The sequence below is a fragment of the Pangasianodon hypophthalmus genome, chromosome 13, assembly GCF_027358585.1.
Source record: "Pangasianodon hypophthalmus isolate fPanHyp1 chromosome 13, fPanHyp1.pri, whole genome shotgun sequence".
Lineage (NCBI taxonomy): Eukaryota > Metazoa > Chordata > Actinopteri > Siluriformes > Pangasiidae > Pangasianodon > Pangasianodon hypophthalmus.
The window spans coordinates 4,754,989-4,767,484 of record NC_069722.1 but is presented as its reverse complement, the minus strand read 5'-3'; the positions used below and the strand labels follow the sequence as shown (position 1 = coordinate 4,767,484).

Below are 12,496 nucleotides of genomic sequence, written 5' to 3'. Positions count from 1 at the left end.
CCGCCTTCCTCGCTCTCTCTCACTCTCTCTCTCTCTCTCTCTCTCTCTCTCTTTCTCACTGTCTATATATGTGCGTGTGTGTTTTACATATGTAACATGAATGGCAGGCTTATTTTAATGCACTTGTTCTAACACATTATCACTCATTCATAAGTTCTTGAAATATAAGACTAATAATAAATAAAGCCAATCTATTATACTGTACCAGCTTAACACAACTAATGGGATCTTTTTTCTCCCTGACTTTTGAATTCAAATCATGGGCACTGGTCTGCCCTCTTGCTTAATTTTCAGTCTATCCACATAAAGTATGAGCATCAAATCATCAGATTTTTCTAAAATCAGGCCAACAGTAGCAGTGTCTGCTATTTCCCATATTATATTATATATCCCAAATTATGTATATTATATTATATGTTATATATCCCATAAATCAGCTAAGCTGCTAGCTGAAGAAGGAAGTGACAGCTAGCTAGATAATAAATAATCAAACAGTACTTTTTACATAGAGTTAATTTATAATATTTACAAATTACACCTACTGCAATCGCCTCATATGTTTAAGTTTGAGATGTCAGTCATGTTCATTTGAGATTTACTTTCGAGATTAGCAGCTGATTACGAGGTTCTGCTCATTGCGAGGTCTACCAATCATCATAAGGAGAAGCCGTGCATCCAGGCACGACAAAAGAAGAGTACACTGTCCAATAAACGTTGAGATGTTTTTTTTTTCTGTGCAAAGTGACGTGTTAAAAACTTGTTGTCCAATGAGCATTAATCTTTCATCCCATTAAATTCATAAATCTAAAATTTATATCTGGAATTTATATTGTTCTGTAAAGCTGCTTTGTGGCAATATCCATTGTTAAAAGCACTATACAAATAAAACTGAATTGAATTAAAACGGTGAGTAGATGAACACACAGTAATTGACTCACAGGCTTCAGTGTGTGTGTCTGTTAGCTCTGTGTCATGGGTGTCAAAAGAGATTTCCACACAGTCTGCACTGTCCACCAAAAAAAGAGTTTGAGTTAAATGAACAAACAGCGTGATATTGCAGAGAAATATCTGATCATTTGATTCACTAAAATATTGACGGATAATACAGACACTTTGCTGAACATTTCATTGCCACATTTTAATGAAATTTTAGAGGAAGCCAGGCTTCCCGTGTAACCTTAAACAATAGCCTGTGCGTGCTACTAACGTTCATCATGCTTGTACCGGACATGAGGCAATATGTTAAGCAAGTAGTCTTTTGATTATTTTACTTTTGTCTGTCAGCACACAATCTATCCTGGAGCAACCAGCACACAAAGTCCAAAGTAACAACTTCTACTATCTACTTCCTTTTGACTTCTCACTTCTTTTTTTTTTTTAAATTCAGCTGCATTACCTGAAAATTAAACATCAACTAAATGTTTAAACTAAATCTCTAAATCCTCTAACTAAAGGTACAGAAGATATACTCTTGAAGATACCACTCCAGTGAAGGGTAAAGTTTGGCTTTTTTTTTTTCTAAGCATGAATGCACAATAGGTCAATGTCCTTCTACTTATCACAAACTCTTGTGTTACTGTCATCTGCTTGCACTTTTGTCAGGGAAAATATTTTCCTTTGGGGCTTTATTTTTGGTCCTACTTACCCTTTTTTTTGGCCAGAAATAGTACATCTTCACTGACGTGGGTGAAGTGGTACAACAGTGGGACTGACATTTAAAATTTACCGGTGCAGTGGCATTTTCGAACCACCTTTGACCCAAAATTGTATTTTCAAACACACTTTTAGTCACATTAGAACATATAAACTCTACATCAAACTTGTTCTAAGGGCAATAAGAGGAATTGACTTGATAGCATATAATGTAACCACACAAAGTGTCATTTACATAAACAGCATGTAGCAGACGCCTTTATCCAGAGTGACTAACAGAAGTGATTTATAGTCTACATCTAAAATACTTTCTCGTCCTGTTACTGAGAGGTCAAGGTCTGAAAATGCTAAAAACCCTGTTAGAAGTTGGTACATTTCCTTCTTTCTGTATATTTTTTACATTTAAATGCTTAGCAAAGATGTAGTTCTTCCATCTTGGTTTAAAGACAGCCACCTTAGTGCCAGGACAGAGAAGAGTCTTGATGTATATCTTTATATTTTGAAGGATGATGGGTTAAGCTGAGCCGTACTAGAGGCTCAACAAGGTTTTCATTGTATTCCCGACCCCTTTTACAACTCCACTCCACCTCATCAATAGACAGGAAAATACCAAAAGCAGCATGATCTTAAAACCTTTTTTTTGTCAAGTCATATGTTCTAAGTATGTTGTGTGGTTGCATTTGGCACATATTCTGATGTTCACCCTTTCATCTAACTACAGCTACTACAACTGTGGTGAGATTTCCTGAATTCATTTCAATAATGCTTTTGATTTTTTTGACACACACACACACCTATGTTATAGAAATAAGAAGACCACTACTGGAAATCCCTCCAGATCAGAAAAGTCAAACAGAGACTTTTTGACTACAGGTTCTTCTCAGTTCTGCTCTGGTGCACAGTAGAAAGGTCAAACCCTGACATAATCCTGAAAGTCACTCCATCATAAAATAAAACAAAGCCTTAATCAACAAGGACTATTATTTCATATTATTACCCTTTTTTTAAAATGTGGTATAAAATACATGACATTATCAGGGATGGAATGAAATGACTTAATGGTCCATATGTATATTTTGTGCATTGTACAATCATTAGCGCAATAGATGTTCTGTAAATGTTCACTTGCTCTTACCTGATCACAGACCAGTTCCCATTTCTTTTCATTATCATACTGACTCAGAAGCGTCATCTTATCTGGAGGCAGGTTCATGGAGCTCTGTGGAGAGAGGAGAGGAGAAGGAGTCAGAATGAAACGAGGATGTTGAACATTCATGCAGGAACTACAGAATCTTTGTAAAGATGTATAAATGACCTATAACAGAAATATAGCTTTAAGGGATAACATAACAGAAAACTCCATCAGTTTTTCACTTAATTTCTATCTAAAGTGTGTGTAGAATATGTGCGATTACTACACACAAGAATTTTGAGCTGTTTCCCTGTATTGAGAAAAGAACAAAAACCCAATGATTTGAAACTCATATATGGAAGTCCAAGTGTATTGGGAGAACCCGGTCAGTAAAAGTTTAAAATATGCAACTATATTATGCAATATTATTTCAAAACTACAACCACTTATTCCACAAATAACCACAGTCCTTTCTCTGAAAGTATGGATTTTACAATTACAAATAATTATATAAAAAATTTATGAAAACCTTCTAAAACACTGTTTTTTATTAACATCCTGTCACCTCCACGCCAGCAGAGGTCCACCTACCCTGAATATTAACCACTTCTTCTTCACTCATCATTAATACATGTTTACAGACTATATAAAGCTGGGTCAAACTAGTAGTCATTGCGAAGTCTTGCCAACATTCCTGTTTATTCTGTAAGTTTAAGCCTTTGAGACAGTGATATTTATCTTCTTTGTGTAATGACAACTGTTTGGATTTTGTCTTTGTTTGGATTTGTTTTATTTTATTGAATTGTTGTTTTTGGATTTTGGATTGTGGATTTGGATTTGTTATAAAACCTCCTACACGTGGATTCTCACTACTCTCCCATTCATTACAGGTCTATTAACCGTCCCAATAGTTGCACGTAACCTTCGATTACAAGTGAGTCTTTTCTCACTACAAGGAGACATTCTTGAAATTCTTGAACATAATCACATATGTGACAGATGCATTAGATAGAGATTTCATTTTAAAATCTATAGATTTCCTTTTGTTTTAAACTATCGCTTTAACTGTTATTAACTGATATTCTTTATACCATCATCATTTAAACTCGGCTTTATTGTCTATTTTGGAGGTCACTCAACCTAGAAAAGTTACAATCTACACCTAGTTCCCTCGTATATCACCACACTATGAATCCAAAAAAACAGGCATGAGATACAGTACACCTATATAGCTATACATTTTATAGACACATGTGTCCTTAAATACCCCTCATTACATCAATATCGAGAGAAGTGTTGAGGGGAAATTTGTCAGTGAGTTGAGTCAACACGTAAACCTACATATATTTTAGTTTTCCTCAGCCACAGACTTGTACTACACAAAGAATGACTCATATCATGTGTAGATTAATGTTTACATGCAATCTCCAAGGTATCTTCTCTGACATATGACATCATTGGAAATAGGAAAGGAAATGATGACTCATCTCTAAATCTGACTACATAATTGACAGATTGTTGCATGTTGCATATCTGTGGCACCTATATATATATATATATATATATATATATATATATATATATATATACAGTCATGTCCAGAAGTATTTGGACAATGACAATGAGTTTTTGTGATTTTGAAATAAAACTATCAAGATGTGATCAAAGTGTAGACTTTCAGCTTTATTTTAAGAGCTTCCACAAAAATATGGCATTTACCATTTAGGAATTACAGCCATTTTAAGCGAAGTACTTCCATTTTCAGGGGCTCAAAGGTATTTGGACAATTGACTGACAGGAAGTTGACCAGGTGCGGTCCATTCCCTCATTACTTCAAGACAAGTGAAGCAGATAAAAGGTCTGGAGATGATATCAGGTATTGAGTTGGCATTTGGCAGATGTTCGACTGGAGCTACCAATATGAAGTGCAAGGAGATCTCAATGCAAGTGAAGGAGGCCATCATTAGGCTGAAAAAACAACATAAATCTATAAGAGAGATAGCAAAAACCTTAGGTGTGGCCAAATCAACAGTTGGGAACATTCTTAAAAAGAAAGAAAGCACTGGTGAGCTCAACAACATCAAAAGGCCTGGAAGACCACAGAAGACAACTAAAGTGGATGATCGCAGAATCCTTTCCTTGATGAAGAAAAACTCCTTCGCAACATCAACAGAAGTCAAGAATACTCTGGAGAAGGTAGGTGTATCATTGTCAAAATCTACAATCAAGAGACGCCTTCATGAATGTAAATACAGAGGGTTTACAACAAGGTGCGAACCACTGGTAACATTCAAGGACAGGAAAGCCAGATTAGACTTTGCCAGAAAACATCTAAAAAAGCCTCCCATGTTCTGGAATAAGATTCTTTGGACTGATGAAACCAAGGTTAACTTGTACCAGAATGATGGGAAGAAAAAAGTATGGCAAAAGAAAGGAACAGCTCATAATACAAAGTAGACCACATCATGTGTCAAACATGGTGGAGGCAGTGTTATGGCATGGGCATGTATGGCTGCCAGTGGAACGAGCTCAGTGGTGTTTATTGATGATGTGACTGCTGACAGAAGTAGCAAGATGAATTCTGAGGTGTATAGAGCTATACTCTCTGCTCACATTCAGCCAAATGCTACAAAACTGATGGGACGCCGCTTCACAGTGCAGGTGGATAATGACCCTAAACATCCTGCGAAAGTAACTCAAGACTTTTTGAAGGCAAAGAAATGGAATATTCTTCAATGGCCAAGTCAGTCGCCTGATCTCAACCCAATAGAGCATGCTTTTCACTTACTGAAGACAAGACTGAAGGCAGAAAGACCCACAAACAAGCAGCAACTGGCTGCAGTGAAGGCCTGGCAAAGCATCTCCAACGCCATATTTTTGTGGAACCTCTTAAAATAAAGCTGAAAGTCTACACTTCAAGCATAGCTTGATTGTTTTATTACAAATCCATTGCGGTGGTGTATAAAGGCAAAATCACAAAAACTCTGTCATTGTCCAAATATTTCCAGACCTGATTATGTATATATATATATATATATATATATATATATATATATATATATATATATATATATATATATATATATATATATACGTATATATAAATAGATGATAGACATGTTGCTCAACAGCGACAAAAGGATATAGATAGATCATGTCTGTGGTTTTTCTGAGATTATAAATATTTTTATGCCTCTACCAGTAGGTGGTTTCTTTTTTTTTCCAAACATTCATAAATCTGAGATTCTCGTTAGCGTGGTAATTATCTCTGTATCCAGCAGATGGACTGATTAGAATTGATCTAAACAGAGTCAAGGTCACAGCAAGGTCAAATGTCTGAAGCAGTGTTTCTTCAAGGACTAGTTGGTGGTTTACTTTTTGGTGGCGGAGGCATCCATTGGCGTCAATTTCTACTTGTTTAAAACATTATCAGTTTGAAATGGAAGTTTAATTTCACTTCGTGCTCCAAATATTCATTTTATATCACACCACAACACTGTAGTCTTCTCAAAACATGTTTATTAATTAAAAAGTTGATCCTGAATCAAATATTATGGCAGGTATGACAATAGTTCCACCTGCAAGACAAATCATAACCTGTTTCACAGACATTTAACTTAACATTTAACTATAAATGGATAAAAATTATGATGTATTGTTCATTAATAAATTGAAAATTGGAATTGTTGCTGAAGTGCTGTAGTATAAAAGAAATAAAACATGTCAATGATGTGCTGTTATAGGAAAATAATCAACTTCGGGGTGGTAATAGAAACTCTGCTTTAACACTCTGTCATTGATTATTTTCCTTTAACAGCACGACCCCAATTGTTTTATTCCTTACTTAAAACATATCAGTACCTTTTATGAGTGCACAGTAATTAATTTGTTTAATTAATTAGTTACTTTCCTAAAAGAGCACATCCTGAAGTATTTTATTTCTCTTATACTGTTGCACTTTGCCAATGCTAACAATTTACAAAACATTATACTTTTTGTCTGTGAAGTTAGTTCCTGTTATCACTTGTAACAGTTACATAATTATAGTCCCTCTTTCTCTCTCTCTCTCTCTCTCTCTCTCTCTCTTTTAAATTAATAAGCCAAAAACTACAGCTTGTCACTTGAGACTCCTCTGTCCTGAAGACGTGTTGAAAAAATTTAAGTTACAGCTTTACCTCTGACTGTTACAAAGTGCTGACACTGGAGACTCCTTCCACATCTTTATTTATGTGGAGCTTTTGCTATACAAGTCCCTGTGAAGGAGTTGTTACTATAGAAATGACACCTTATTAGAACGAGCACACTAATATAAACCTGGGATTTGAATTACAGCTGGAACTACTGTCAGAGCTGCTGTTATAGAAAATTAATTAACACTTTCTGACTACTCAGATTTGACAATTCAACAGCATCTCATTGATGTGCTTTATCTTTCGAATCTGTGGTTTAGCTATATATATATACGCTTTCATTTCGAAGGGGTTTTTCGTGTCTGATGATATGCAAAATACAAAACACACGTAAAAACAGTAGTTCTACAGGTTTTTAGGTGTTTACAGTGAGATAACGTTTAGCTCTAGTAGGAAAGGGTGTAACGTTGCTTGTTCGGGGCGTTTCCTCTTTGAAGTCGTTGTGGCTTCCGCTCCGGCGTTCTCTTTTTTTGTAAATAAGCAATGAGGTGAAGATGATTTTTAGCACTTACGCAGAGTGAGAGCTGGCAGAGAATAGGGAGGTGTCTGTACACTGAGGATGAGCTCACACGCCTTTGTAGAGTAGTGAAATAACAATGCTAGAATGCTAAACCTAAATTTATTTGTATGTTCTGTAAAGTCTGGTACTTTAATACTATGAATTAACAGCACACTTTTCAGTAAAAACAGTAGCACCAGAATATAACCTTCCAACACACTTTTCTTATTTTTACCCCAAAGAAATCAGCTAATAAATTATTTAAAAAAAATTTTTTTTTTTTTTAGATCACACTTTCAGCCAAAGAGACCAATATTGATTCACTTTTCTTTCTTTCTGATCACTACTCAACCCAGTACCACTTCATTTTGCTACAACTTTTTCATAATGCGCTTTCAGTTTTACTTACAGGAAAACTCCACCCTGAACGGCTTACACTATTCGGTCAAAGGTTTGGGGATTGTTAGTGACATCACACCCATATATGCTTGTTGAACATCCTGAATAATAACCTTTTAGCCTATAACCTAATAATAACATTCATCCTTCATCTAAAAGCATTAGTGAGATCAGGCGCTGATGTTGGTGAGGAGGTCTGGGGTGCAGTCGGTGTTCAGATTCATCGCAAAGTGGGGTGTTCAGTGGGGTTGAGGTCAGGGCTCTGTGCAGGACACTCGAGTTCTTCCACTCCAACCTTCACACACCATGTCTTCATGGAGCACACTTTGTACACAGGGGCATTGTCATGCTGGAACAGGTTTGAGCCTCTTAGTTCCAGTGAAGGGAAATCTTAAAGCGACAGCATACATAGACATTCTATACAATTGTGTGCTTCCAACTTTGTGGCAACAGTTTGGAGAAGAGCCACATATGGATGTGATGGTCAGGTGTCCACAAACTTTTGGCCATATAGTGTATTAACTTCATAATTAACTTTAACAGATCACAAGATTTGTTTTTGAAATGAAATTCTTTAAAAAGTCTTTTATTGACATGTTACGCTATTTTCACTTAACGGTTTCCTACATTACCCACAATACTGTTCGACTACCTGCTGATACTGGTGCAGTGGGATTTACCTCTCGCTTCATCTATACCTAAAGAGAGCGATGCAGCGGCGCTTTAGTCTTTCAGTCTGTCCAGCTCTCTCCTCTTCTGTACACTTAACCAGATCCTCCATCAATGCCATCACACATCATCTCATAGATCGCTAACTAGCCAAGAAAAAACCTGTTCCATAACTCAGCGCAGCTGTGTCGTGAAGCCGCAGTGCATTCTGGGACTTTGAGTCCAACATTGGCGCCAATGTCTCTGCTACTTGTACACTGGATTTCTCATTAATATTAATATCAGGTTTAATGTTGTAAAATAAGAAAAGAAGCTCTTGCTCTTTTGTTTTGTTTTTAATAGCAAAACCTGACTGTTATCACTTATGTTTGAGATTGTTAACATTTTTTTCCCTATTAAACACCACTGTAACTTCACCTGCAATAACAGTGTCCTCCTCTGACGTCAGCGCGACACACAACCACTAACTTCTCACAGGAATAACAAAAAAAAACAGCATCAACCAAAAAATTAGCACCAGAATCACTAAACACATCACAAATATTTCCATATAAACTTATTTTCATCAACAAAGCAGATGGATTTTTTCAGTACTTTCCACACTATTCATCATCCTCTCTACATAATCTATGTATAGTAGCTGCTCATTTTTGTCATAGCAGACCTTCAGGCTGAAATAATGCTGAGTGTGTGTGTGTGTGTGTGTGTGGTGAGGGGCGGTTTAAACACATAAATACATATTTCACATTTAACTCTAACACACAGTCTTCAAAAGCACACACACACACATATGCACATATGCGCACACAGTCTCGAAACTCGACACTGATACAAATAGATTAAAGAGGAAGTCGAGTCAGTTACATTTTTCAGTCTGTAATAGTGCATTGAAAAGCAGAGAATCAAACAGAAATTGCACTCCATTTTCAAATCTGCTTTTTCTTTCTTGTTCTGATTGTGGAATTTTCACAGAAATACCAGTGAAAACAGGCTAAAAATGATTTGAAGCACTATAATGGTACTAAATAGTACTAAAGTGCGTTACTCCTTGTCACTGGGGCGTTACCCTTTCACCTGGAAGTGTGATTTAACGTATATCAATCGTTTTTAAAGTACACTACATGCACCTTTCTAGGTAAAATATGCAAACTAAAAGTGTACACTCTTTGCTTCTGAGAGTGTGAGGTCCGGATTTGACTTTATTAAAGGAACTTGTGCTGTGTTTCCTATAACAGTCCTGTGACTCTTCTCAGAGCTGTTGACCAATCTGTCATCACACAACACCTATTTCCTCTAGCACAAGGGCATGAGTTAAGAGCTTATTCAGAGAGAACGAGGAAAAGCACAGAATCTGTGAGGGGCGAGATTTTGTAAATATTAACTATGATATAGTACATATAGGGATTGTTTTTTTGGTTTTTTTCGAGAGTGTTAGTCCTGTATTTTGATTCCTGTTGTGGATGATTATTAGCCCTACACTAACAACAGCATAACACACACTATCACAATATATACTGTGTATACTGAGTATTATTGACAGTATACATACAGTTGAGTGCAAAAGTATTTACACCCTTTGAACAAAATAAAGCAATCTGTGTAATCCAAAACAAACAAACAAACAAAAAAAAGGCTTAATGTGTGTTTTGTATTTTTCTTCTTCCCATGATCTTCAGGAGATTTAGATCATGCAACTTCCTGGTGACTTTTGGGTGTTGCAAATATTTCAAAAGGTTGAATGCGTTCAGGTAAGAAGGTTCAGTTATGAAACATTTTTCATAACCTATAATGGACGACTCGTGGAAAGTTGTTTCAAGAATGAGATGCAAAATATGATTTCTAAAGTATTTTAATGATTATATTTCAAGGAAAAATCTAGTTATAGTGGGTTAGGATGGCAAAAATGCTGTTTTCTATTTATTTTTCTACTTATTGTTTTTGAAGCATGCAGATAGGTCGTTGTGAAAGATACTTTATTTGTGCTTAAAGTGTCTTTTACCTACAATTTACATATATATTTACATATATATGTTCCCTCATATGTTCCCTCATGTATGCTAAGATATTAGTTGTAAAATAAAATCTGAATAATGGTTCAAAAGTTTGCACACCCCCCATACACACATACACTGATAGCTCTTATATGTCCACCCTTTACCTTTATAACTCCCTCCAACTTCTTTTCTATCTTCTGAGCAACTTTTAGATTCTAATTTTCCCCCCAAATCTATCTGACACATCTCGGCTTGATTACGTGACTAATCTTTGCATATTTCCGCTTGATATATCGGTTTAAACTCTGCCAGATGTCATTCTTCAAATCAGATCTGGAGATCAAGAGGACAGTAACAAAACTTTCTTGCCTTTGGCTTTCGCAAATTATTTATCTGTTGATTTTTATTTGCGTATTGGATTGTAGGCTTGCTTCAGTATGCACCAACAATTTGTTTTTAACTTCTTGGAATTCTTTTTAATTGTGGATAAAATAAAGAAACGTCTTCCTTTTTCTCATTCAAAAACCATAGGGGGTGAAAACTTTTGCACTCTATATGAATCAATGTGCGTTTTTTTTTTTTAATATAATTATGTCTGGTCGTTTGTAATGGCTGAACAATTTTTATACACAGATATAATGTATGTGGTGTATCTGTATCTCTGTCTGGTGTTCATACACACGTGTGTTTCCATTCTCCATGACTCACCAGCACCACGTTGAAGCGCTCCTCCAGCTCTTCCTCAGGAGGCATGGGCAGCTTGGGAGGCGCCGTTTTCTTCTTGATGGTGGCCAACATGGGGTTGACCCCAGCCTCCGTGCCCTCAGGCTGTTCCAAACCGCCTGCCGCGTTTCCCATTACTATCTTCCTTAGGAATTCCAGGATACCAACTTCCTCCAATCACGGCCAGCGACGTTTCCCAGAATTCCTTGCTCGGGGCCAATTCGCTCTCTATATAATGTTGTGTGACTCTACAATCCTTGACAGTCAGTTAAGTCCAGAATGGGGGTGAAATCATGTCTTTTAAGACATGATGTCTGGTTGAGCAACAGCTGACTGATCTTGGTAGTTCACACAAGAAAAAAATGACCAAAATGAAAAGTCTTCAAAAATCCGTTTCAATGCTGACAACCCAAGCACGAGGGGAAAACATGTCCTATGTTGAGCAACGTCCTCTCCGTTTCAAAATGGACGGAAAACACAGCATGCGCTCACACACGAACTTGTGTGTGGTAAAAAATGGGAACCAGAAATGCCCCTTACAATACTAACATTCACTCAGAAAAACAATAGCAGTCCTTCAGGCAATGCAAGTCGAATTTATAACCGTACAGCTGAATGCTCTGAATGCTCAATGCGTTAAAATTCTGTCTAAGCGTTAGGCCTCGCCCTGCTCATCTTCTGCTCACTATCAGAGACTGGAGCATCTTTCTTCATGTTGCTCGTCCTCCCGAGACTGCAGTCACTAACAGCACCCGTGTGTCTCAGTGCTCTTGTGTCGTTCTGGTTGAGAACCGTTTAACCGTGTGACGAGAGAGGATAGATGGCTGAGAAGAGGAAACCACAGAGAGAGCAAAAAAAAAAAGCAGAAGCACTGATGCTTCCTGAACTCTGAGTTTGACAGAAACTGAGAAAGAGAGAGAGAGAGAGAGAGAGAGAGAGAGAGAAGAGGCAGAATGTAGAGAGTAATAAATGCAAATGTGTATTTCATTCTTATAATCGACTGATACTGAATGCTGCTTTTTTTGTTTTGTTTTATGTTTTTTTTTCTTCAATAAAGCAGCTCTTAAGAAAGTGTTCAGACTTGTAGTCAAAAAAAAAAAAAAAAAAACACTAATCTACACTTCAATCTACAATCCAGTTGTGCAGTAACTTTATTTAAGAACCCCACCATGTGGCAGACTTGATCACTGTCCGTGAGACCTGGTGGGTGATTTGAGAAAAAATAAAAAAACAAAAA

The 12,496-nt window shown here is 36.6% G+C and overlaps 1 protein-coding gene across 1 annotated transcript in view; it reads right to left on the bottom strand.

Moving 5' to 3' along the window:
* The window catches only part of fmnl1a (formin-like 1a), a 32,524-nt gene extending 20,441 nt beyond the window's left edge, over window positions 1-12,083 (bottom strand). Inside the window, exons 1-2 of the mRNA XM_026916710.3 lie at window positions 11,245-12,083; window positions 2,789-2,872 (exon numbers count right to left, since the gene is read on the bottom strand). Of these exons, the coding sequence (XP_026772511.3) occupies window positions 2,789-2,872; window positions 11,245-11,394 (234 nt within the window). The 5' untranslated portion in view covers window positions 11,395-12,083. The remainder of the gene's footprint in view (window positions 1-2,788; window positions 2,873-11,244) is intronic.
* Window positions 12,084-12,496: the final 413 nt, after the last annotated feature.